General features: G+C 52.4%; 9 protein-coding genes across 9 annotated transcripts; 7 read left to right on the top strand and 2 right to left on the bottom strand.

Moving 5' to 3' along the window:
- Positions 1–3,017: 3,017 nt before the first annotated feature.
- On the top strand, positions 3,018–3,528 carry PG997_010394 (uncharacterized protein; the record flags this gene model as incomplete). The annotated part of the gene is made up of 2 exons (XM_066814709.1): positions 3,018–3,294; positions 3,350–3,528. The coding sequence occupies 2 exons, from the start codon at positions 3,018–3,020 to the stop codon at positions 3,526–3,528; spliced, it is 456 nt and encodes a 151-aa protein (XP_066666671.1).
- A 401-nt stretch (positions 3,529–3,929) lies between these two features.
- Positions 3,930–5,560, top strand: PG997_010393 (uncharacterized protein; the record flags this gene model as incomplete). Its single annotated transcript, XM_066814708.1, has 4 exons — positions 3,930–4,208; positions 4,586–4,742; positions 4,839–4,932; positions 5,005–5,560. 4 exons carry the CDS (start codon positions 3,930–3,932, stop codon positions 5,558–5,560), a joined length of 1,086 nt encoding a protein of 361 aa, XP_066666670.1.
- A 494-nt stretch (positions 5,561–6,054) lies between these two features.
- PG997_010392 (uncharacterized protein) lies at positions 6,055–7,077 on the top strand (the record flags this gene model as incomplete). The annotated part of the gene is made up of 4 exons (XM_066814707.1): positions 6,055–6,341; positions 6,397–6,536; positions 6,643–6,730; positions 6,804–7,077. 4 exons carry the CDS (start codon positions 6,055–6,057, stop codon positions 7,075–7,077), a joined length of 789 nt encoding a protein of 262 aa, XP_066666669.1.
- A 313-nt stretch (positions 7,078–7,390) lies between these two features.
- On the top strand, positions 7,391–8,709 carry PG997_010391 (uncharacterized protein; the record flags this gene model as incomplete). The annotated part of the gene is made up of 2 exons (XM_066814706.1): positions 7,391–8,183; positions 8,249–8,709. The coding sequence occupies 2 exons, from the start codon at positions 7,391–7,393 to the stop codon at positions 8,707–8,709; spliced, it is 1,254 nt and encodes a 417-aa protein (XP_066666668.1).
- Positions 8,710–9,220: 511 nt separating this feature from the next.
- Positions 9,221–10,560, bottom strand: PG997_010390 (uncharacterized protein; the record flags this gene model as incomplete). The annotated part of the gene is made up of 3 exons (XM_066814705.1): positions 9,221–9,725; positions 9,822–10,309; positions 10,393–10,560. The coding sequence occupies 3 exons, from the start codon at positions 10,558–10,560 to the stop codon at positions 9,221–9,223; spliced, it is 1,161 nt and encodes a 386-aa protein (XP_066666667.1).
- Positions 10,561–14,186: 3,626 nt separating this feature from the next.
- On the top strand, positions 14,187–15,905 carry PG997_010389 (uncharacterized protein; the record flags this gene model as incomplete). The annotated part of the gene is made up of 1 exon (XM_066814704.1): positions 14,187–15,905. One exon carries the CDS (start codon positions 14,187–14,189, stop codon positions 15,903–15,905), a length of 1,719 nt encoding a protein of 572 aa, XP_066666666.1.
- Positions 15,906–17,667: 1,762 nt separating this feature from the next.
- Positions 17,668–20,027, bottom strand: PG997_010388 (uncharacterized protein; the record flags this gene model as incomplete). Its single annotated transcript, XM_066814703.1, has 2 exons — positions 17,668–19,714; positions 19,786–20,027. The coding sequence occupies 2 exons, from the start codon at positions 20,025–20,027 to the stop codon at positions 17,668–17,670; spliced, it is 2,289 nt and encodes a 762-aa protein (XP_066666665.1).
- Positions 20,028–21,935: 1,908 nt separating this feature from the next.
- On the top strand, positions 21,936–23,423 carry PG997_010387 (uncharacterized protein; the record flags this gene model as incomplete). Its single annotated transcript, XM_066814702.1, has 6 exons — positions 21,936–22,039; positions 22,122–22,195; positions 22,270–22,467; positions 22,531–22,538; positions 22,595–23,300; positions 23,350–23,423. 6 exons carry the CDS (start codon positions 21,936–21,938, stop codon positions 23,421–23,423), a joined length of 1,164 nt encoding a protein of 387 aa, XP_066666664.1.
- Positions 23,424–24,518: 1,095 nt separating this feature from the next.
- PG997_010386 (mitochondrial peroxiredoxin PRX1) lies at positions 24,519–25,386 on the top strand (the record flags this gene model as incomplete). The annotated part of the gene is made up of 3 exons (XM_066814701.1): positions 24,519–24,541; positions 24,628–24,951; positions 25,047–25,386. 3 exons carry the CDS (start codon positions 24,519–24,521, stop codon positions 25,384–25,386), a joined length of 687 nt encoding a protein of 228 aa, XP_066666663.1.
- Between the last annotated feature and the right edge of the window lie 664 nt (positions 25,387–26,050).

The raw sequence follows: 26,050 nt of genomic DNA, 5'->3' as shown, positions 1-26,050 counted from the left end.
GTTCGTAGGATATTAAAGGCTTTCGCAGCAGCTCTTTAGCTAATATGCTTTACGGGGTTTCGCGTCGCTTAAATCGCTAAATCGATCCGTTCTTCTAATAAAAGATTAAGCATTATAGTTATAAAATTAAGACGTGTTAAAGTTTAAAAAGTATAGTCGGTCGGAAAAATATCCCGGTATATAATATATCCCGCTTACTAGTAAACCACGTTAATTATATATTTTAAATAAATAAAACTATATAATTTATAACGTAATCCATAAGCGAAATAACTATATAAGTGAATTGACTATTTTCGTTAAATTTCGTACGAAAACTTTTATAACTTAATTTTTTTACCACCTATTATAGTTAACATTTAAAAAGAAGGGCAAATAGTTTTAACGCTTTAAGCGTTTAAAAATAACTTAAAATTAAGTCTCCGACGCGTAGCCCGAATATACGAAGTCTTTTATATAACCCTTCGTAACCGACAGCTCGGTATTCCTGCGAAACGCGAAATATCCGCTAATTCTCGAAAATTAACGGATTCCGAAAAAAATATAATCGTACGATATATAATCGATTTAAATTCGCGGTTATTCCTTTTTCGAATAAGTAGTGTAAAAAATATAACGAATTAATTACTTCGTTAACGCGACGCGGAACGCGTCGACGTTAATTAAGCCTTTAATTTCGTACGACGGTAACCGAACCTCCGGACGCGTTTTAATCGAAAAATCGACTATTAAAAAAGTTTTTTATGAAAATCCCGACGCGTATCGCGCGTAGTTTACCTTTATACGGAATATAATTTATAAATACGGGATTTAAAAAAAATTTTTATAATTTTAACGAAACCGAGTTTATTATAAGCTAAATTTTATCCGAAATAATCGTAATTACCTCCGATTAACGCAAAAAACCTAGGGCAGTATAATAAAGGAACTAGGAATAGGTTACAATAATTTAAAGCGTTAAATTACACGGTTACGCTATTCTTTTATACATTATTTTTTCCGGGAAAACGCACCTCTCTTCTTAGTATAAAGACAGTTTATTACCGAAGGACTAAGTGATCGCAGTTATTAAACATAGTTAAACTACGAATAAAAAAGGTAAAGGACTAGATTTAATACTTTAATTAATATACTAGGTTTCGTATAAAAGGTCGTTATCGCCTCTTAGTCTTAAACGGCTACGAAAGCCACTACTCGATAAATTTCGAACTCTACTATAAAAACAACTCGATTATTACACTCTACATGCCTTTTTATTCGTCGTATAAACTCTAGCCTCTTAATATCGACTGTTTCCGTGCGTTAAAAAGGGCGTACGGGAAAGAAATTAAAGGTCTTATACGGGCGCATATTACCCACATTTCAAAGGAGGACTTCCTACCAGCGTTTTTAAAAGCGTTCCAGGCGACTTTCACCGTTTCGAATATACAAAGAGGCTTCCAAGAGACAGGACTCGTCCCGTACGATCCGGAATATATTATTTCACAATTAAATATAAAACTACGTACTCTAATACCTCCGGGGACGTTTTCCGGCCTACTTATTCTTTAAAAATTAAAAACTTTAAACAACTTAATTAAGGCCTAATTTTAAACCGAGTACGTTAAAAATCGAATTGCGCGATATTAAAATAGCTCTCCGATATTAATTTTTACTAAACTTAACTAAATCGCGAAAGGTACAACGTAGGTTATACACCGGCTCGCTCTTTTAAAGGGTAAAGTAACCGTACTACGAAAGATAAATAAAATGCTTAACCGGCGCCGCCGTATAAAAAAAATAGCTATAAAATAAAGGATTACTTCGTATATAAACTAAAAAAATTCACAGTCTTAAAAGGATATTAACGGATAATTATAAAATAAATCGCGCCGGAGTAATAGTCGTATAAAAAGGCTTAAAACGCGCCCGCGACGCTATAAAATTTACGGGGAGCCCGGGCATAATACGCGTACTTATTAAAATAATATAAAAGTATTTAAAGATAAGGATTCCGATTAAATTTAATATTTTATATACGTTATTATAAAGTTAACTTATATTTTATTGTACAAAATCTTAAAAAGTGGTTAATTCACTTATATAGTCATTTCGCTTATAAACTACGTTATATAAATAGGTTTTTTATATATATTTAAAAAATATAAAATAATAAGGAAAAGTCTTATCATTAATAACGGCGACCGGACCGGCCTCTTCGTCCGTGCCGATTAAGACGCGCCGCGGTTATTCGTTGTGCTAGGTAGCGCCGTTATTGCGGACGCGGACGATAAACCGCACGGGCTGGCGAACGATAAGCAACAGGTCGAGGTCGAGTGGCTCAACGGGTTTCGATGCGTGCATTGTACGGCCGCCACTTGGTAACCGCAATGTCCTCACCTTGTAGCCCGATGTGCGCGGCGAGTCTGGAGTAGTGAGCCTTGGGACTGGTCGGCACAGCCGTACTAGCCGCGGCCTACCTGTATTGCCGCAGGCTGAGGCCCGGCCTTTGGCTGGCTGCTGGTGGCGGGCACGGCGGGCAACCTGGCTGATTCGGTTCTGGGGGCCACCCTAGAGCGCCGTCACCTGTCAGTTTATATCGAATCAAGTCATACTTGTGCCGTGCAATACCTTTCAACCATAAAACCCGTAGGATATACTCACTATGAACGTATTACGGACCCCACCATCCATCGAGCCTTCTAGATTGCATGATCAATTGTCATGATTGTCCCCTTGAAGTCCTCGTGCGGCACCTTCCAAATATCTGGCATTGCTCGGGAAACCTTAATTATGTTTTTGAGTTTGCTGTGGGGCAGGTAGCCCACGAATCACAATGTCGATAAGTGCCTGCACTTTCCCTTTCAAGTCAATCGTAGTTGCTTGTACTTCCCCATTTGGAGTATTTGCCTGAACCGGCTCAAGTTCCCCGCTGTTCAAACTCCACCTCACTCACTCACTCCCTCATATTTGGCATTCCCTCACACATAAACACACACAGATACACACACATACCACTGGCACCTTGATCCTTCGCCATGAAGTCACAAATCAAACCCAGCATGTCGCACCTGAACTGCTCACGCGACCAATTCCTCGCCCACATCAACAAGACCGCAGATCCCCCATTTGACAAACTTACCATCGGGGCCGCCATCTTGAGGGACGACGGCCGCATTCTTCTGCTGAGGCGTAGGCCCGACGAAAAACACTATCCTAACGTGTACGAGATTCCCGGTGGCAAGGTCGACGAAACCGATCCCACAATCGGACAAAGCCATAGCTCGCGAGGTCCTCGAGGAGTCAACTCTCAACGTCAGCGCCGTGCTGAGGCCTCTTTCTGCCATCACCTACAACACCGTCTCGGCAGCCGGAACCCGTAACGTCATCCAGCTAAGCTACGTCGTCAAGGTGGAGGACACCCAGTTCCAGCTGAACCCGGACGAGCATTCGGAGGGGGTTTGGGCAACCATGGGCATGTTGGGCGAGCTGGAAATCACCGACGACATGAAGGGCCTGATCATGGAGGCCTTGGCGAGCACGCAGTAACGGTAAATAGGCTGCTAGAATACCTCTCAGGTATCAAATAATGAAGACCACTTTCTACGTCACTATCCGGCGCCGTGTTTTGTCCAGCTAGATCTGGCACAAGAGTACCATAGACTATTGTTCATTGTTGCTCCTCCTTTTGCGTCTCCGTCCCGAGGGCCGAGTTGCTTTGTTTCGTAGACGCCCGCCTTTGTCCGTCCGCTCTGCTCAGCACGGCCTCGCTGTGGGACAAAGGACTTGCTCCCAGAATAATAAGCATGACTCTCCCCCTTGTTTCGGCTAACTGAAACCCTTGGTATACGCAACCACGCGAAACTCTCGATATCTGACTCCTTGTTCGTCTCTTTTCAACCAGGGCTTCTTGTTACAGGGCATCGCAACTAGCAACACTGCCGACAACCATGGCCGAAGAGGATGATAAGAAACAGCAAATCGAACGTACCAGAACCCGTCTTCGCGGCTATCTGGAACCCGACAATAAGTTCAAGCTCGAACGGCATATTGGCAGCGGTGCAGAGGCCCATGCCTGGCTCGTACAGCGGCAAGGGCCCAACGACGGCGACCTGGGTACCAAGTACGTCATCAAAACGCCATCTTTTATCGAACGTCCTGACAGAGCCGAGCGCTTCCAGAGTTCCGAGGGAACCACCGTGTTCGACAAAGAAAGGAAATTATTGAACGTAAGTTACCCCCACCCCCTGCTGCTGTCTGCACTACCTAGAGACTATGCTAACACCGAAGAAACCCCCAGGCCTTACGTGCCAGGCATCTGGTCAAGCACATTAATCTAGACAGCCAAGGCGAAGACCCCTTGAAAAAAGACGACCCCAAAAGGTATCTCGGTACTTGGTTCTATCTCGAATACCTCCCTCACGGGACCGTGGCAGAGTTTTTGGACAAGTGCGACATTGATGGTACTGAGTTCATTCCTAACAGGTTACTATGGCGTATATTCATGTGTAGTGAGTATTTTAACCCCCCCCAAATAAAAACAACGAATTTCAAGAGCCGAGGGGCCCTGGGTGAGTGGCCTTTCTTCTACTGATATTGTTTCAAGAGGCTGACCGAGAGACACGCAGTGATTCGCGCCTGTGTCGCCATGGCCTATGTGCCAGCAGGGCCACCGATGGACCGATACAGCCGGAATGAGGAGCCCTGCGAACTGACTCCCGACAGTTACGGCTATACCCATAACGACATGTATACCGCCAATAGTGAGACCTCCCTCCCCACTCTACAAGTCCTTGGGTTGCACTTCAACTCGAAGTGCAGTATTAGGATGGAAGACTAACCACGAACCTTCTTTCTAGTCATGATTGGCGCCATGCTCGGCGACCCAGATGATTTAGAGCATTTGATCTGCCCAGTTTTCAAGTTTATCGACGTTGGCAATCACACCAGATAGTAAGTAAAGCCCCGGCCGGAAAACACCTGCAATCTCTGCACTCACTAACGCATCATCGCATCGTCATGCAGCCCCGGAGGAGAAGGCGCAGGTGTTCAGCGGAACCTGTTCAGCGTGGGGGCCTGCATGGCCGAAGTGGTCATGCTACAAAGCGAGCTGACCATCGACATCGGCGAAGGCCGGGCCAACGAAGACGCCATGGACTACGAAATCAAAGACGGCGGCCCTGTCTTCGGCACGTACGCCCACCAGCTGCTGCCCAGCGACGACACCGACTACGAACTGCCGCGCCCGGAGCTGGACCCGGACCTGCGCCGGCTCATCTGCCGCTGCGCCGCACTCGACCCCGACGACCGCCCTAGCCTCACGAACGAGCTGCTGCCGACCGTCAAGCGCGCCATTCGGGAGCGCGACGTCGCGTACTACGCCCGGACGAGCTACTGCGACGAAACGCAGGAGACGGACGAGGCCATCCTCAAGTTTCTCCAGGAAGTTCTGGGGGCTGCGCCGCCGCCGCCACCGCCGCCCGCCGGTTCTGGCTCTGGTGCGGAAGGAGGAGAAGGTCCAGAGTCGTTTAGGACACGGCCAAGACCGCCTCGTGACCCGCGCGAGTTAAGTCCTCGGTAACGGTAATGCTTGGGACAAGTAGCCACAACGCGACCCCTAGTGGGGATTTTGCTTTGAGTCACACGGCCCGGGGGTTATGAGGGTGCACGTATATGAAGAATGGCGGTCACGTCCGATACATATGTGTGTTTTTCAGGTATATAGGTAATCGTGCAAGGTAGAATGGCGAAATAGTGAGGAAGGGCAAGCACTTTTAAAATTGATTCGATTGCAAGTTGTTCTATAGACATTTTCGATTGTTCGGTCAAGGAGTAAAAAGTATTCACATCAAATCGAGATTCTCATCTGTTGATGTCTGCCTTGTTACATACCGGGCCATCTAAGCCACACGCTTCATGATCCTCGAGTGGGGCAATGGATGGAACAAGACACGCTAAGCCACCCCTAGACTTGTTGATCGTTCAGGTCTGACATATTGGCATGGCACAAGACACCTTCAGTCTTTGCTCAACTGTCTATATCCGACAACGCGGCATCTTTTCCTTCACCCAACTATGTCTGACGCCACCGAAACACCATTGAACCCGTGTCCTATCGAACCTGACGACGACGAGATCGACAGGCAACTCAAATCCGCTTTGCAAGACCTCGTCAACGGTGGTGTCGAAGTCACTACTGCTGCCAAGATTGTCGACGATCTTATCGTCAGCGATTGCCAGAGGGCATACGAGGCACACACCGCATCTCTCAGGAACATTAATAAGCCCAAAGAAAACGGCGAATACACCGAGACCTTCTCCAAACCCCCCGGGATGGACTGGATATCTCTGGAGAACCATCGGTCAAGCCGCCATAGCCGTCCCTCACAACCATCGTGGCCAAGACCACCTCGTCAGTTTCCTCCAGGAACTGTTGCGCCTACCACCTCGTACTGTCCAGTACATCTCAGGATCCGGTGATGTAGTAGACTACACGTTCTGGGAGGACGACCGCAGGAACGACCAATTTTGCCAAAACATGCGTCTGCTCGACACAGGTTAGTCACCTCCACTGTGGTAGGCATATTTTCCGTGTTCAGCAGTTATTAACAACAAGGCCCTCGTGTCTGCGATCTCAAGACGCAGGCCCCTCCCACCCGCCAGAGTACGTCAACTTCTCCGCCTTCCTGGCCCGCGTCTTTGCGCGCGGGGTGATAGATACCACCCGGTTCTGCGCCCTCGTGACGAAAGAGTTCCTCGGTCTCTACTGGCCCTACAACAAACAGGCCTACAGGAGCGAACCCTATGTCCTGGCTGCGGCGCAGTGGATTGACGCACGTGGGGGCGGCCATGTGGGAGATGTGCGAGAAGAAGGCCTACGCGGCCAAGGGGTTCAACACAAAGTGGTGGGGTCGGTGGCAGGCGCGCTTTGAGCAGGTGGCGGAAGGCGATTCGGGCTTCAGTGATCAGGCCCGCGAGGCCGCTGCCGAGGCGTTGAAGCAGATGGTGGTTTTGAAGGAAGACGGTTCTACAGGCCTTTCGGTTATAGAGGCGTTTGGGCTTAACGTGAAAGACTGGGAGGACGAAGAGTTAAGATAAGATTGTCGATTTGTTCCCATGAAGGTTGGCCTCGGGTAGCAAGAAACCAGTGCCAAGTCGTCGTTGTGGTCGCAAAAGGGGGCACCAGCACTAGCTTTATCGAGCTAGGGGGTGGCTGTTAACTATGGACCGGTGGCTCCTTGGCTTGTTTCTATAAATAGCCCACCTCCCTACGGCCCACACGGTCTTCCAGGCTCCAGCCGATGTTATAATTGCACTTCAGTCGGCGTCTCGGCAGTTTTGACAGTTGAGAAATCAAGTATCTGGCTCTTATGACCACGGGACGGAACACACGCACGCACATACAAACACAATGTCCATCACCTCGCTCCCGCTGGAGCTGTTGCGGCAGATTCTGGGCCATGTCTCTACAAAAGACCAAGAAACCACCGCGCTGGTCTGCCGCGCATGGCTGACGCCGTCCAGGGAGGCCTACTGGGGCAGCATCACCCTGAGTCTGGAGGGCTACGTGCCGGAGAGACTAGTCGACAGTCTGAAATCCGGAAGCACGAGCATCCCCAGACACGTCCATGATATTGTGATTGATGAGTCCGAGGAGGTCGAAGACCGAGATGAGGAAGAGACTCGAGAGTGGCAGGAAGGGGTCGTGGCCATCATGGCGCATTTCCAGACCGTCTCGTCCATGACTATCCAGTACTTGGATCTCACAAAGTTTCCCCCGGCTCTGCAGGGCCAGATCCTGCGGCCTGGCATGGTAACGACGACTTTGGTGGCGGGACATATAGGGGCTCCCGGTGCCTCGATGATCCTGCCCTTCCTCGTAGGCAACTCTAAGCTGATATTCTTGGGGCTGGGTTCCTTCAAATTTGCCGCGGCAGAGGAGGAAGTCACCGATGCCGGGAATGGTCAGGATCCAAAAGTCGTGGTTCCTACGCAATATCCCATGAGCAAACTTGGACACTTTGTCGTATTTGGACGAAGCTCGGTCGCGTGGTCGGTTCTCATGCCGCTGGTACTCCGGCAATCATTCATCGAGGACCTCAAGACGCTTGTCTTGGTTTCTGTCAACCAAGACATCACATCCAAGCTGATCGACCGGGCTGCGCCTTCGCTGCGCTCACTGGCCTTGGACCTGACTAGCGAAGGTAAGCAATCCCCCTTCTCCCCTCGAACTCCAGGAAGACGTGTAGATGCTGATCAGAACTTCTAGAATCGGTCTTTGACCTTGGTCATACCAAATCACTCCGCAACCTCAGCCTCGGCATCGCGTCCTACGCGGCGCATGAACAGGTTTTGGCCAACATGGTACAAACCATCCGATCTGCCCCCTCCTCACTGGAGTACGTCTTCATCAACACCGGACCGGCGGTCATCGACCAGGAAAAGCAACGGGACAGCGCGCCGCCGCTGTGGGCGTCTCTCGATGCCCATCTATCCCAGTGTCCCAATCTCAGAGGGATCGTCTTCATCCAGCTGCTATCTGGGTGCCTGGGGATGTTCGCCGCCATGCCCGGGGCTCTGGGCGGCGCGTTCGACAAGTGGAAGCAGGAGGTGCTGGATTATGCCGAGTCGAAGCTGCCGGCTTGCAAGGAAAAGGGTCTGTTGCGCGTGTCGCAGACTTCTGGCGCGTGGACGGGCAGGGCGTTTGCGGACTTGAACTTCCTGGAGTGACGAGTGAGACGCAATGAGTCATGTTTTGCAGTCTTGGCAGGTGATTTGACGGTTGCGGATTATGCCAGGTTCGTAAATATATAAAGGTGTCAGATGGTCATTGCTTTTGACAACACAGCTGCTTGATTCTGCCAAGTGGTATATAGCCAACTCAAGGCAAGGGAACAATCTGTTTTGAGTGAAAAGGCAGAAAAGGAAAGGAAACACTATAGCGTTGGGAGATTCAATAGGAAGTCACTTGTGTGGCCAGTATATAGTCCATGAGCATATTAGACCATACCAGATAGACGCTATATGCATTACAATATATTACATGAACCTCCATGTTCCCACGACTAATAGCCATTCTATGTAGAGCTTTATAAAACAGACGCTTTCATATACGCATATCCCTACCACACTTCGGTGGAAACGGAAGCAGACTAATGAAACAATTCCATCGTGATGTCGTTAGAATACACATCCCAGTATTGGGTCAACGATGAACTATCCTCGCTACAGTCTATCAACTCTAGGGTCCCGGCAGCTTGGCCTTGGGCGGCACCGCATCCACATCAAATCCCACCGTCTGGCCCGGCTTCGGCCCTGTCTCCAACCTGCTGGCCCGCATACTCCGGACGTCGTAGTCAACCGTGATGGTCTGCACCTGCACAATCTTGCCCTCGCTGTCAGAGCCGTACTCGGTGGCCTCGGGGCAGAACTGTTTGGGCTGCTTGTTGCTGCCGCGGCACTTGCGGTTGGCGCTCGTGATGATGGTCGCGGTGCGCGAGAGCCCGTGCTTGACGGAGCTCGGGAAGGTGCCGTCGAACGTCGACATGACGTACGACTTGCGGCGGCCGTACGCCTTGGGCCGGATGTCCCGGTAGAAGATGCGCATGGTCGGGATCGAGGCGGCGATGATGGTTGTCGTGATCTCGGTGATGGTCCAGATGGCCAGGTGGCCGTCCTCGAAGGTGAAGTCCGGTTCCGCCAGGAGTGGGATCTTGGAGCAGCGGATGAAAGCTGTGGCTCCTGCACTGTTTTTGGTGGAAGCGGATATCGGATTAGCCATCACGGCTCATTACTTTTGTATAGCTTGGTAAGGAAGGGGTCAGGGGAAGGCTTCAACTTACAGGAGACCAAGACTCATGCAGACGGCAACGCCAAACTTCTCCTTGCTGTTCATCTGCGACTTCGCGATGACAAACCACGGAACCAAAACCAGGAGGACGTCCATGGCGCCGGAGAAGGCCGCGGCGAACATGCTGAACGAGAGCGAGATATCGGCATCCCAGCACTCGCCCTCGACCATCAGCAAGTCCCAGTTGCGCTCCACCGGCGAGCAGCGGAGGAAGGGCAGGATGGCGTTGGCGATGAGGGCCATGTTGATCGAGGCGATGACGACCCAGATGGCCGTCCGCAGGTGGCCCTCGGTGATGCGGATGAGCGTCAGGGCGAACGACGTCTTGGACCAGGCCGCACCCAGGAGCGAGAAGATGGAGGAGAGGTAGACCAGGAACTGCAGGTTGGTGACCGTGTTGGTGGATATCTCGGTGATGTGCTGACCAAATCCCAAGCTGACACCGTATGTGAGGATTGCCACGGTACAAAACATCATGATCTATGTGGGGAGGTATCGACATGTTAGCAAGTTGTCTTATGTAACACATAGAGATAGTCAGATTAGGTTTTGTGGTTGCTTACCCAAGATGCGGCCAAGACATGATCATCCCACCAGAGGCCCCGGTGCCTTGTGGCCTTGACGTATAGGCGAAGTATGAGGAAGATGGCGGATACGCTGACCAGAGACCAGCTGATCCCGAGGATGTACGGGCCCGCGTCCATCGTAGAGGGCGTATCCAGCGCCGACATTGTTGCGTATCGTTGGTCTCTCTCTCTGCCGGTCTAAAAGAAGGGAGGAGCAACGGCGTGGTGCAACATTATCGTGTCCAAGGGAAAACGGGGGGATTGGCCAAGGCATATCAAAGGCTCGAGGAGTAGTCCGTTGTGTGGTGGAGTCGTCCGGAGGTACGCATGAATGCCTCAACTTCGAATTCAGGCTACCGGGAATGTTTCTCGAAGTCGACGATGCAGGGTCGTCCCCTGGCCACTCAAGTGTCTAGCTTTCGATCTGCAAGCATGTTCTCATTGACTAGCTGTTTTGTTCCTCTCCCCTAGAAGCACTATGCCATAACCCTGGGGAAATGCCAGACCAAACGGGTTTCCCAATCGAATGGTAATGGAAGCACAATGGTCCCTGGCTGTATACCGGACCCGGCTAATAATGGCGGTGGCCGGTTAGTCGGGGGTGGTCCATATTTGCTGTTACTGCCGGACTGTTAGACGTTCTGGCAAAAGATACGAACGGGGGACGGGATTTCCGTTTTCAGCCCTCTAGCTGACCAGATCCATGAGGCCACGATGGGGAAGCCCATTCAATCATGGACACCAGTCTACCGAAGGAGCCTATGGGACGACGTCGGCTAGGTGTAAGTGAAGAATAGGCAGAATGACAGCATAAGGATGGGGTCGCTTGAGTCGGCGACCTGAAACGCTGGTAATCTAACTAAAACGGGGGAAATGCAAAGGGGCCCAACCCGGTCGGCATAGACGCGCATTAATCAAAAGAAACAACTAGCCCTAGCGCTAGACCGCCAAGCGGACGTTTTGCCCTTCCCATACTGGCCGTAGTCTATATCTGGCTCGGATGTCCGCCTTTTCTTGCCTCGTCCTCATTCTCCCTTTTCTCCTGTAATGTTCGCTGAAACAGCCAGCTGCCACAGCCGAGCATCGTTCTTCTAGAACAATAGAACACTTCATCCAGCATCTAAAGAGATCTTATCGTTGAACTGGATAAGTATAATAATAATACGAAGACTTAACTATACTCGTGAGGGGACTAAAGTTGACCCTGTGCTGTTCGCCTAAACGGCCCCATTCCGATCGACACGCTACTGGCTGGCTATTCAGCCCAATACGCTAGTATGCATCCCAGCAGAAGACCTCATCCAGATTTAGCTCGATGTAGTAATAGAAGCTTCCAAAACGCCAAGATCCGGGGTAGTTGTTCAGCCCCATCTGAGGTGCGCGGTCAGTGATTGTGGACTCGGCTTTGAACGCTGGCCAGGTATTGCGCAATTTGTGACGCCATCGACTGATGACACGGATCAATGCCCGTATAGGCAACAGAGGCGTACAGACGAGCTAATAAGTGCAAAGATGAAAAAGTAATATAGCTAGCTTCATTGGGCTGTGTATGTAAGGCTGGCAGTATAAATTTTTAACCGTGTCAGGTGAGGACACGCTGGATTCTATTCCTATAACGGTCAACGTCCAGCTTGGGAACACTGTCATCTGGATCCACCATACACACCGGCTTGCCATCGTGCGACCCGACAGATCGGAATGCCATCCAACAGATCGACAACCATCTACAGAAACAGAAAGACTTTGAATTCTAAGCTTTATTCGTCAATGGCACTACGGCTTGTAGTGTCGATCGATCTAGCCCTCCCCCTTCCCCCCAGGAAAATATGTCTTCCTTAATACGCGTCCTTCAGCACTTATCTCCGCACTTTCTACTCGACTACAGGATATACCCTGGATAAAAATATATTGCGTGAGAATCTCCCAAGAATAGAATAAATGCATCGGAGTTGGTGTGGGCGACAGTGAAGAGCAAGCTAGAGTTATCCGGGCCGAGTCAGTAGAACCAGGGACACCGCTGGCTGCCACTACTCAACCCGAGACATACTTCGGTCCCGAGCCTCCGGGAGGCAAGTGTCGGTCTGTTGGATGAGTAAAGACTGGCTTGGTTGGTCTTCTATAAGTTAAATTTGCCACGCAGTTAAGACTGTGACATAGACTACAGCCATGACGACTAACGAGGAACAGGATGATCTCAGCCCTCATTGCTGCTATTTTAGCTCAACGATAAATACGAACTGTTATTATTACGACGATTACTACCGGATATTAGTGTCAGAGCTTACGCCTGCCGTAGATTAAGTCACGAAGGAGCCATCAGGTGCCGATCCAGTTGCCAAAAAATCGGATAGCGTTTGCGACATCAACACCGCAGATACACTCAACTGGCTGTGTGGGTGACGCCACCCCGGAGATACTTAACTACCATGATAACAGTTATTGTGACGCCAACATGTTTCAAACAAATAAACCAAAGACGAAGCTCGGCAGACGCAGCCCAGTAAGCAAAGACATACCAAGCAAAAATATAGCATATCTGCAAGGGTGGACCCGGGACCCCTTTACCGGTTGTATGGAACTGGCTCAATCTCGATGTCCCTCTCGGACCTATCTCTTGGAAAGTTTGGTATCCATGGGATATGACTACGGTGTTCAGCAAAAATGGCAGGACTTTTCTCATCTAGTCACACGACGAGTTCTTTTGTTCGCGTGGACACCTACCTAATCTGACAGCAGTGATGAATATCCGTAACCAAACAGTATCGGACTTGGTCTCTGCAAGTGCAAATACTGACTGGGTAGTTGGGTTTCTCTTCATCTCGGGTCGGAGATATCTCTCCATGAGTCTGCACTTATCACCCATCCTGTATCACACAACGACGAAAGGGTGAAGTAATACTGGCTATGAATCGTTGTCCTGTATAAGGTTTCTGGTCTCTGCCTATGCCTCGGCGGCTCAAACCACGCTTCTACATGCTTTCCGAATGACCGTTCTTTAATTGCCAAGAGCCCATCTACTAGATGAAATATTCCTTTGGAGCACCGGAAGACATGGCCTAGGGTATTGGGTTGGTGTTGTATCTTACGCTCGTTACGATAGCACATTGACCCCTATTGTCCCCAGCTGCCCATATGTGATCGCTGACACTGTTCTTTATGATGCTACGTCCAAGAACACGCACATGTTACATGTCGTTTTCGAACTCGGTTTGCATATTGATGCTTTGTTCGGTGGTGGTTGCAACATCATGGGTGGCTGCACAAGAAAGAGCAGCTTATTCAAAGCGAGAATAAGATCAATGAGTTGAGCCCGCCTGCAAAACCAACTATCACTTGGATGGATCCGAGAGTTTGAGGAGGAAAAGAAGGCCAAGACATGTATAGCTTTTGACGTACCTGGATTCTGCATATGCATGTAACGGTGCATACCCCACCAAAAAGATACCTCAGCTCTGAGACGTCAGGTACTTAGGTACCTCGAGGAACTGTAGCTTCCGCTCTAGGGACTCGGGAGCTGCCCGCCAATGCCCCTCCATCCCACGTTAATCCCCTCCAAAATCCCCAAGCGACTTTTTGAGGACATTGTGCCAAATCAACTTGCGACAGGCAGCGGCACCACAATCGGACGAGCCTGAGTCGAGAACGAGCTTAGCAACACGACACCAATTGCCCAGTTCATCGCCGACAATACTCAATAGTACCACGCCGAATCGACGAGACCCCAGCCACGCGCGCCGCTTCCCCCACCTACCCAGAACCTCGCGTACTTTGCGAAGAAGCCAGCAAGCACCATGGCGGAAGAATCCAAACTCGTCCCGACCGCCGAGGAGGAGATGAAGGGCAAGGGCAAGGCCCCCGCCACCGTCGAGTCCGACGACGAGGACGTAGAAGAAATCGACCGTTCGTCCTCCGCGACGGCGGGCGAAGGCACCGGCGCCGCCAGCAAGAAGAAGAAGAAGTCCAAGAAGTCGAAGCTCAAGGAGGCCCTGACCGGCAAGCCCTCGACCACAACCGAGCAGGACATGGACGCCAAGCTGCAGAAGACCCTCGGCGGCCTGAACCCGGACCAGATCGCCCAGCTCATGGAGCTGAACCCGGCCCTCGCCGCCGAGATGGGCGGCGGCGCCAAGGGGCCCGCCCAGCTGACCGAGGCCCTCAAGCGCCTGCAGCTGTCCGACGTCATGACCGGCCTGGCTGCGAGCGGCAAGAACGCCAAGGACATGGGCGCCTACAAGTTCTGGTCCACCCAGCCCGTGCCCAAGTTCGGCGAGAACACGACCGACAAGGAGCGCATCGAGGAGGGGCCCATCAAGGCCGGCCAGACGGTCGACCAGGTCTCCAAGGAGCCCCCGCCCCTGGTCGCCGGCTTCGAGTGGTGCACCGTCGAGCTCGAGAAGCCCGAGGAGCTCAAGGAGGTCCAGGAGCTGCTCTACGGCCACTACGTCGAGGACGACGAGGCCATGTTCCGCTTCAACTACTCCATCAGCATCCTCAAGTGGGCCATGATGCCACCCGGCTGGAAGAAGGACTGGCACGTCGGCGTGCGCGCCACCCAGTCCCGCAAGCTCGTCGGCTTCATCTCCGCCATCCCGCTGCAGCTGCGCATCCACGACAAGGTCATCGACGCCTCCGAGGTCAACTTCCTCTGCATCCACAAGAAGCTGCGCTCCAAGCGCCTCGCCCCCGTCCTCATCAAGGAGGTGACGCGCCGCTGCAACCTCGAGGGCGTCTGGCAGGCCATCTACACTGGCGGCATCGTCCTGCCCACCCCAGTGAGCACCTGCCGCTACTACCACCGCGCCGTTGACTGGCAAAAGCTGTGGGAGGTCGGCTTCAGCCCCCTCCCCGCTGGCAGCAAGCCCCAGTACCAGGTTCGCAAGTACGCCCTGCCCGAGAAGACGGCCATCAAGGGCCTGCGTGAGATGCAGGAGAAGGACATCGACGCCGTTCACAGCCTGCTCACGCGCTACCTCAAGCGCTACGAGCTGGTCGCCGAGTTCACTAAGGAGGACATCACGCATTGGCTGGTGCACGCCAAGAAGGTAGACCAGCTGGACGAGCAGGTCGTCTGGTCGTACGTGGTCGAGGACGAGCACAAGAACATCACCGACTTCATCTCCTTCTACTGCCTCGACTCGTCCGTCATCGGCAGCGAGACCAGGCACAAGAATGTGCGGGCCGCCTACCTGTTCTACTACGCCACCGAGGAGGGCCTGAACGACAAGGAGCCCAAGAAGGACAAGGTGGACCGCGACGCGCTCAAGAAGCGCCTCAACGAGCTCATGGCCGACGCCCTGATCCTGTCCCGCAAGTACAAGTTCGACGTCTTCAACGCCCTGTCCCTCATGGACAACGGCCTCTTCCTCGAGGAGCAGAAGTTCGGCCCCGGCGACGGACAGCTGCACTACTACCTCTTCAACTACCGCGCCAACGCCATCGCTGGCGGTGTCGACAAGCGGAACCGCCTCGATACGGACCACCTGAGCGGTATCGGATTCACCATGCTGTAAACAGCAGCAAAGACACACTATAACTGGGTTTCTGTCGTCTGTCGGGGAAATGGAAAAGAAGAATATACACTGCATGGCGGCGTGGCAGGCGGATCTCTGATTTTTCTTTCTGGAGAGAAGGTGTTGTGGTTGCATCGAGCCTAGCATTCTTGGTAATTTAGCTAATAGAGGATCTATTGAATACCACGTGGACCTTCCTGTTCTGAGATGATGTCTTGGGCTCCGAGTTGTTAGTATAGCAGTGAAGTAAAGCATTCCGTTCGAAGCAAGCCTTCCCCATTTCATGTATGTACGATGATATATATTCGTAGCTATACCTTTCGCGGCCACGAAATACCGGAGTCGTTGCGATCCCAATAGTGCTTACACGCAGACTTATTGATATTGATCCCCGGAACCATCGACATAACATGGTAAGGGGACCTCTGTGAACCTGGCCGTACTCCTTCCTTTCCGTCGCTCTCGAGCCTTCGGCGTCAAATGTAAAATACCCGAAAGCCGGTGAGAGGCTTGAGAATAGCCCCTTAAAGTTGCCTGTTATCATGCCAGTGTCAAAATCCGACCCCAGTCTTCCTCGCCCTCGGTGCCGTCGGGGTTTACATATTGTGTGGGTGAACGTAGTTCTCGACGGCACATTGTAAGCCCTGCTTAATATCTCCCAAGCGATGACTGAGGCACACCTAATCCCGACCTCATTCCTAACTCGCCTTCGCAATAAACTCTTCAACTTCCTCAACCTTTTCAAGTCCCCTAAGAACCATACACAGAGAACTGCGCTCATAGATAGGCGGTCCTACCGGGCCATACTCGAGAGCTCTCCATGCCTCCTACTGCTCATTCTCGTCACACAAGGTCCTACCATCTGGTAGCATTTCAACTTCCTAAGTTATTCTCTCGCTTTGTCCGTCTGTCTGGGCGCAGTCGCCGGCTGAGAAGGCCACCAGCATTGGTTTCCCCATCGTGACCCAACCGTACGTTCGCCAAAACCCAATAATGAACTTGGGGGTCCCGGTCGGAGATGATCTTTCGAGGCACTCCCCAGTCGGCGCACAACAATACCATCACCACATTGTCATGTCATGCTTCGGTTGTGTATATGATGTGGTGCCTTGGGATGAGCAGATTCTTCTTCGAGAGCCGGTCGGTAACTGCCAAAGGACCATTGCTTATATTTGTCCCCAAAGGCTCCAGCCGGTAGGGATGGAAACTTATCGCCAGTCCAGTTGGATAAACTGGTAGTGTCCAGTGATATAAGAGCTGACTCGAATGATGGTGGGAGATTTTCCCCATACAGACTCCGTTTAAATGACTTTATTGAACGGAGGCATACTACCCCAATGACGGCGAATGCTGCCTTTCGTATACTACTAACCCTAACTGGGCCGCGAGGCGAGTTCGTCCAACCAAATGTCAATCGCATCCAGCGGGATAGACATCTCATCCGTTGATGCCAATGGCACTGGATCATCCTTGGTCCGTACAGTACGGCATGATCTGGCAGGGAGCAGCAGCGCTTTCGCGATTTGGATAATGTTGGTGGTATAGAACTATGTAGTAAGAACAACAGACAGACCCTCAAACGAACCGAATACATGAATCTCGCTATTGCGCCCACACACCTGTGTGGCCCTCCGTCGGGCCGCAAAGTAACGCCATAGGCCCCTGTCCACCACCTCCCACACATCGTGCGTCTACACGGACAGCGCACACCGCTGTATATACGCTCTGGCTAGACCTCCGTCCCTTATCGCTCCCGCTGCTCCTAGCTTACACTGGCGATAAAGCTCTGATACTGCTCCTCCTCCCCCATCACTTTACCAACAGAAGACTGATGTGATGGCAACTTGGTGGCACCTTTAGTGGCCCACAATACTTCGGTCAGCGGTTGCTGTTGTTGTACATGCCGAACTGGTTGGTCAGGCTTGGGTGTTTCAGCCCGCTCGTCGGCTTGGTCTTCTTTATCGTGCCTAGGCAAACGCATCGCTAGGAGAATATATTCTGCCCTGGTCATATTGCTCATGACGTCGTCCATATAACGTTTCACCTCGTCTTGTGGCGCAACAACTCTAGCCAAGTTCTCTAGGTGCTTGGGACTAGATTGGAGACGGATTGTGATAGGTTGGTAGTAATCGAGAGCAGGGTCACCGCCGTATTCTGACTTGCTGCCTTTACGTACTATAAGGAACGACGCGAGCACCTGAGAGCCACTGTATTCGAGAATGCTAAATTTGGGGAACAAATATCGATCACCTGTGCCGCCGGCAAATTCGAACACAATGCCCGAAATATCAGGCTTGAGATTCGGCGGTGGCCCCTTCGAGCGCAGTGCCTGTTGCGAATTGGGCGTCTGCGGCGTCGAGGAAACCGAAGCCTTTCGCCCCGATACGCTACTCGGCGCTGAATCTGCTGTTTGAGGTCGTGCAGTACCGGAGCTCGATGGTGGCTGTGCCGGTAGCGCGGGTTGTGGTTTCGGCGCGTCCTTTGGCACCAGGTCCTTTAACTTGTCCAGAACCGCCTTCAAGTCCGTGGTATCATTGAATTTCGTCTTCTTTTCAGCCACCCTCTTGACCATGCTCTTCAGTGACGCATCATCCAATGCCTTCCTCACCAGAAGGATTACTAAAGCGTCGCTTTTCTGGGGCGGTATGAGATCGGCTCCTTTCTGGTTCGGATTCGATGAAAGAACAATGTCCAAGATCGCGTTCACTTCGTCGGCAAAGTATTGGACTGTGCGGCCGTCGACGATTAATCGATCTGCCGACGGACCCTGTTGGCCTCCCCGTTTCTTATAATCGGCAGTTATCTGATCAATGATCCTCTGGAAATGTGCAAGCTCATGGGCCGCCGCATCGCCCACTGCAACTCGTTTCATCAAATCTCTAAGATGAGGATCCTCCGAGGCCTTTTCGGCCAGTGTTACTATGATAGGATCAGCGCCGCCGGGGGCCGGAGTTGCAGGTTTCGCGCCAGGTGTAGGGGGCTTTGCAGCAGCAACGCCTGTTGGCGGCCGGGCTCCTGGAGTTCCCGTGGAAACTGCGCCAGGCGTGGCAATGGGCGAGTGAAGAGGTCTCGGGTGAGACAATCCTGGCTGTCCCGACGCATGGGCGGGAGAACGCAATGGCTGATTCAAGTTTGGTGCTGCCACCGATGGAGATCGTAAAGGTGGCTGGCTCATAGAAGCGGATGGTGCGGATGGCGGCGGCGCTGCTCCTGGAGCTGCCAGTACCGACTCTAGCCCGCGCGGCGAGGCAGGTGGTGGGCCACCCGCGAGATATGGATTCATCGCCACACCTGAAGCGGGAGCAGGACGCTGTGCGTTGGGTGGCGGGGCTTGCGACGGTGTAGGCGGCCGCACTGGCGCATTCGGTTGCGCCGGAGGCTGTTGCGCCAGAGCTTGCCCGTTAGCAGCCGCAGCTTGTGTGGACGGTTTCGCAAGCCCTTGCGATGGAGAGGCAGGAACCGCTGGTGCGGGAGCGGGAGTAGACGGCGTGGCGGGGGCGGCAGGTTTCGGCGGTGGTGGCATCACTCCGTTCGGCGGCCCGTATTGCATGATAGGACGAAACGTCGCGTTCGTCGTGGGTGTCGCCGGAGGCTTTGGGTCTTTGATCGCGAACATAGTAGCCTCGATGACGTGCGGCTCTACCGTGATGGTAACGGTACCGATCTTAGTCATGCTATCCTTTGCAGGGTTGTTGGGCTCTTCTTTGACCACTCCTTTCCTCTTGACCGGCTTCGTCCAATATTTCTCGAATATGCCCTCGTGAATCCATTTCTGGCGTGATCGGGTGAGCGACTCGGCAAGAACACCACTGCAGCAGAATAGTGGTTAGCTTATACACTCTTTGGCAGACTCGAACATGCTCGAACAGGTTGGACTTACCTTTCTTGGACTGATTGATAGGCCTTGCTCGAGAGGTCCTCAGCCTGCGCCTTTTCGACGGTGGGTAGTGGGTTGCCCGGCTGAACAGACTTGGGCAACGGGGCCTCCTCGACCTCGGGTACAGGTGTGGGAGGAGCTGGCGTAGGCGTGACCGACTTCTCGGGGGGGCGTTGCTGTTCGTTTTTTGGCGACGTGCTCGATGCGAGCAGCAGCCCGAGGGGCAGTTTCCGCTTTCTCTCCATGGCTTGGCTGGGCTAGCTAATGCAATTTCACTTGCGAGAAGCACACCACGAGAATAGCATGGGCGCGACAAAAAGACGGTAGGCCGCAGCCGCGGATACGAAGAAGGCTGGATTTTGGCCGATCAATGCATCCAGCGTGAGCGTGGATCTGTGGCCCTCCAGTATGTTTTAAGTTGTTCTCAACCTCGGGATTGGATGGAACTCAACATGACACGGATATTTTTGTCACGCGAATTCGAAGTCGAAGTACATGGTAATCGATAGAGGACGCGATACAGGCGGGTGGGTTTAGATGGGAAATTGTTAAATCAAGATTGGCCAGGAAGCGGCTTCGAAGGTTGGAAAGGGCAAGGCTCGATGTTTTTTGGGAAAGAGAAGGGAAAAGACAAGAGGCAGGCGCGAGAGCAGCGATAATTGGCTTATGAGACAACGGCTGACTGGAGGGAGGCTCAAATGTCAGGGTACGGGTACTTTGTCATGAGATTCAACCAGGATGTAGTTCCTCCGGGTCGTGCAATGCTTGCGACAGAGAATGTCTGGGTCCAAGATGGCGACCCGAAGCTGACGTGCAAGGAGGTCGATACGGATTTCAATATTTTATTCAGGCAGCAAGAGAAATCGACATGAAGCAAGGTGCGAGACACAAAGAAAGAGAGAGAGAGAGAGAGAGGCATGTAGGTCTGGCAGACCTGACCTGAGCCGACCTAAGACGGCAGGCGGCGCGCGCAAGAGTTGCAGCAGAATTGAGCAGCAAGCGACTGGGCGAGTAGCAGCAGCAGCAGCAGCGGCGTCCCTAAGGCTAAGGCTCTGCTGCTGCTTCCTCCACGGAAATAAACGTCAACCGCCCTTTGATTCGTGGGAGCGAATGCTAAAAGGCGGGTCGGCTGAGCTCTTGGTTGCGTGATTGGCTCTCGTCGCTTTTGCCTCAACAACCACCCTCCACACACGGGCCAGAAACAGGCAAGGGTAGGCCAGTCCAAAGGCGGCAACAACAAGCGCGACCGACCACCAGCTATCATTATCCGACAGCATTCCCCAGTACATTGGCATGACTACTAACTGGACATCAACGGATGTAGTAGCACTTACACAAATCGAGCTATTGTAATTTTATTCCTCACTCGAGTATACCTAGGTATACATATACTTGATCATCCCATTACTCAACTGAGTATGCGCGCGTTGGCGGCGTGTATGAGGTCGCTTTTGGTGTGCTTGGATCTGGTTAGTCTAGAGCCTTGTCGGATGCTCTTTCGCATGTAGCACTTCAAGTATATGTTCCTTTGACATCAAGAGATTATACAAGCCTTCTTCTGATGTGTGTTACGTGTGGGTATGCGAATAATATCTAAGAGCGATGCTGTCAGATTGGCGATCGACATTTCAGTGGCAACACCAGGCACCCGTCCGTACACAGTTGGAGCTGATTGGCAGACAACAAAATAATCGTGCATACAAATGGCTCCCAAGATTGAGAGCTGAGATTGGTGTACCTCATTCGTAGTATTCGTTTTTCTTTACTGGTATAACCAGAGCATCTCTCCAATATATATAGAAAGCTCGCCGACCGGATGGAATATAGCAGATCAGTAATCGGGGCTGCTTTCGTTCCTTGTTAGTCAGGCACCAACTTGCGGTGATGTCGAGATAAGCACGCTTGCTTCTGGCCTAGCTCCACACCTTCCCAGGTCGCTCTCCCACTAAGGGCCATCCCAGGCACGGGGCTCACGACTTGACCTCATTTGAGCATGTCATCAGCCAACAAACATGTTTGGATCTCACCAGCTACGCGCAATGAAGCAATAGACCCTACAACCTGATTCCTCGATATGATATCCTGACCATCCGAGCTCTGTCGCTTATCTCTCTCAATCGCTTCGTCATCATCCCGACTTCATTTTCAGTGCCATGGCTCCTCGCTGGTCTATCCCTTTGGTGGCTGGCCTGGCCGCCCCTTTCGGCTTATATATCTCCTTCATTCTGTTGGGATCAATACCGCTGTTTCAGCGACAGTACGTCTGGCCGTTGGGCACTTCGACGTTCGCGATGCATGTCTTTTAACTGAGCGAGAGGGGCTAACTTATCTGCTGCTAGCTTCTTATACGCGCACAAGCTGAATACGCTCTTTTGGCATGACATCAATAAGCCCGAATACTGGGGATTTGCAAGTCAGTCACATCTTGGCTTCTCTCCTGTTCCCGCTTATACCGGTCGCTAATAAGACACCTCTCTGCCCATGAAGGAAACCAAGTTACGCCTTTCTCCCTTCAGACATCCGATGGCGAGACACTCTACGCATGGCACGTTCTGCCTCTGCAGGCCTACCTGAGAAACGAGGACAAGCTGCAAGCTCGGCCAGCTGGGTTTACCGAAGATGTCACTTCTACCGAGTCATTCAAGATGCTCCGTGAGGACCCTGATGCGCGGCTCGTAGTATACTGTAAGTGACCTGCATGCCTTCTCACCAACCGTCGCATCCGAGTCTCAACTAACATTGCCGCAGTTCATGGGGTACGTTCACGTGCAGAGAGATATGATTTCATGACTGACCTTTTTCGCCATTGCAGAATGCTGGCCATATCGCGCAGGCCATCAGACCCGACAGCTATCACACCTTGACGGACACTTCCAACCACCATGTCCTCGCCATAGACTACCGTGGCTTCGGCAAGTCCACCGGAGTCCCGTCCGAGGCTGGGCTCATCAATGATGGTGTCGCGGCCGTAGATTGGGCCATGAAGGTAGCCAAGGTACCATCCAGCCAGATTGTCGTCATGGGACAGAGCCTCGGGACTGCCGTTACAAGCGGCGTTGCCGAGCACTTCGCCATGCAAGGTGTAGAATTCGCCGGCGTCATCATGATTGCCAGCTTTTCGAACCTCCCTACGCTTTTGAGCAGCTACTCCGCCGCCGGATATATCCCGGTCCTCTCCCCCGTGCGCGCGATTCCACCACTGCTGCGCTTCTTCCAGGGCTTCGTTGTCGACAAGTGGAAGTCTGATGAGCGGCTCGCCACGCTCGTGGGCTTGACGCGCAACCGGCTGCGCCTCACGCTGATCCATGCCAAGAACGACGTCGAGATCCCGTGCAGCGAGAGTGACACACTCTTCCGTTCTGCGGCAGGCTCAGTCATAGGCACGGACCTGGATGACGAGGACTTTGCCAAGTGGAAGGAGGAGCGGACAGTTCTCAGGGACGATGGAACCTTTATCGCTGTCGTCGAGGCCAGCCAGCCCAACATTGTCATCAGAGAGGAGCTTGTCCCGTATGGAGGTAAGTCGGATTGCTACGTTTATGCTGATACTCATGCTGATCATCCCAGGCCACAACGATGTGATGCTGTCTTCGCCAGTCGCACTTGCGGTCATGCGGTCTTTTGGTCTGGACTCAAAATAGGTGTCACAAAGCCACAACCTCCCAGCTTGAACCGCCAGATGGCCATTTGTGCTTGGTACCCACTCTAGTCACATCGTGATGTAGATTCCTGTTAAGAACATGTAAGCATTACATTTACCGTGGCCCGATCTCGGAAGATGCAAGGTTGGATCGTACGTAGCACTTCCACAAGTTGCAGTGCCGGCTATCGGGGGCCCGGCGCAATGGCTATCGGGACGGCTCCTCGGTGGGTAGTGGGGGTAACCTACCTTTAAGCGGCACGCCTGCGCAGCAGTGTCGCATCCAAGCCTACTCCAACGAGTTACCAGCACCCTGATGGACGTAAAGGGAAGGGGGACTCTCTATATTACTTTTTATCACCTGACAATGGCACCATGCGAGCTTGATTGCACGTCCAATCGAATAAGAACAAATATATATAACACCTGTGTAGTAACCTTGAAGCTTTTTGTTCTAACTCAGCGGTATCCCAACCTCAAACCCAACCGCAGGGACAGGCTGATGCTCCGGTCGAGCAGGACGATGATGCGAGGCGCCCCCGAGAATGACATAATCTCAATAGCTGGGGTCTGGAGCCAATCAGGCAGCTCGCCCATCACGCAATGCCCCTCCACGTTCCTAATGCGGCCACATTGAGGGGTCGCGGGGCAGCTCGACGAACGCTATCCATGATCCCGTTCACCAATTCTCGCGTTGCTAAGGGATGGCGACATCGATAATCGCGCCCTTTTCTTTCTGGACTCTTCTGCGAGGGACGGCAATCAACCCAATTAGCTCCTGGGCACTGGGCGAAAGTACCACCGAAAAGTAGCAGGCTGTCCTGCTAGGATGTACTGCGAGATAGATACTGTACGCGTGCGTGAGTTTGGGTGAGCGATTCAGGCATGGGGATTGCTAAGCTCGCCTGTCTCTTCTCTGGCGTGCTCTCTCTCGCCGAGGTGGGAATCCGTCCTGCGTCAGAATAAATAGTCAACCTGTAGCCACCCCTTTGATCTACTTGAACTTGCATCTTCAGTTTCATCATCCACTCGCACTTCTTCCTCTTATCTGTGATACCCCCTCCATTACCAATCCAAAGCAACAAACACCTACACAATGGCTGAAGAGCGTGCTACCCCGTAAGTCCTGCGATAACATCCCGCCCTTGCGCCGCACCACCAGAGATGGTCTCGCGAATGACTTACTGACATTGTCGTTTCCGTAGCCTCCGCCTGGGCTCTACCGCCCCCAACTTCAAGGCCGAGACCACCACGGGCCCCATCGACTTCCACGAGTTCATCGGCGACAAATGGGTCGTGCTGTTCTCCCACCCGGAGGACTTCACGCCCGTCTGCACGACCGAGCTCGGCGCCTTCGCCAAGCTCGAGCCCGAGTTCACCAAGCGCGGCGTCAAGCTGATCGGCCTCTCGGCCAACACCGTCGGCAGCCACGGCGACTGGATCAAGGACATTGACGAGGTCACCGGCTCCAAGGTCTCCTTCCCCATCATCGCCGACAAGGAGCGCAAGGTCGCCTACCTATACGACATGTAAGCAGCGAGTCCTCTGCCATTCTAATTGACCCGATCTGGGATCCCCCGTGTCATCATCGGTATATCAATTGACTGACTTTGTGACGTAATAGGCTCGACTACCAAGACACCACCAACGTCGACGAGAAGGGCATCGCCTTCACCATCCGCTCCGTCTTCGTCATCGACCCCAAGAAGACGATTCGCCTCATCCTGTCGTACCCGGCCTCGACCGGCCGCAACACGGCCGAGGTGTTGCGCGTCGTCGACTCGCTGCAGACGGGCGACAAGCACAAGATCACCACGCCCATCAACTGGGTGCCCGGCGACGACGTCATCGTCCACCCCGCCGTCAAGAACGAGGAGGCCAAGGAGCTCTTCCCCGACTTCCGCACCGTCAAGCCCTACCTGCGCTTCACGCCGCTGCCCAAGGACAAGACCTCGGCGGCTTAGGTTCGGAGCCCGTGGATGATGAGCATGATAGGATGGATGAGATGAATAGATGAAGACAATTTGCCCTAGACAGGCAGACGAAGACGAAGACGGGGGTTTCGTGGAACGGAGATTGTCGAGGTCGTCGATCCGATCAGTAAACAAACGAGATGGCGAAACAGCCCACGCAGATCACACACTCACGGCACAGCTTGGGCTATAGTAGATTCCCCTTGCTTGTTCAAATATACCCACCCCAATATAGTCAATAATGAGAAGAAAGTTGAAACCAAGACATGATAAGCAAATGAGGGTTCAGTGATATGCATTGCACATAATGTCCAGGCCCATCAGATCTGTTTTATACCGTCGTATATTGCAGTACTTATCGCACACAACCACGCCGGATTACGACTATGACCTTGACATAAAACACAAGTCTAGCCGCCCCCCTCCTCGTCATCCTCCCTGGGCTGCTAGGCTGGCAGAGTGGAAGTAACAACCCGGCTCCTCTGCCGCGTTACAGTAGCAATCGTGCGCAGATCATACTCGCGCGTCAAATTCGAGTCACGGAATCCCGCCTGGTGGAGCTCGCTGTTGGCATAGCATGAAACAAACCCATCCTCGCAGATTAAACCCGCGCCAGCCGCGGGCGCGAGAGTCGGGAGGGGAAGGGTTGCATCTG

Source organism: Apiospora hydei, assembly GCF_038363865.1.
Source record: "Apiospora hydei strain CBS 114990 chromosome Unknown utg000007l_segment0_segment0, whole genome shotgun sequence".
Classification (NCBI taxonomy): Eukaryota; Fungi; Ascomycota; class Sordariomycetes; order Amphisphaeriales; family Apiosporaceae; genus Apiospora; species Apiospora hydei.
The sequence above is the reverse complement of the archived record's forward strand: the minus strand, read 5'-3'. Positions and strand labels throughout refer to the sequence as shown.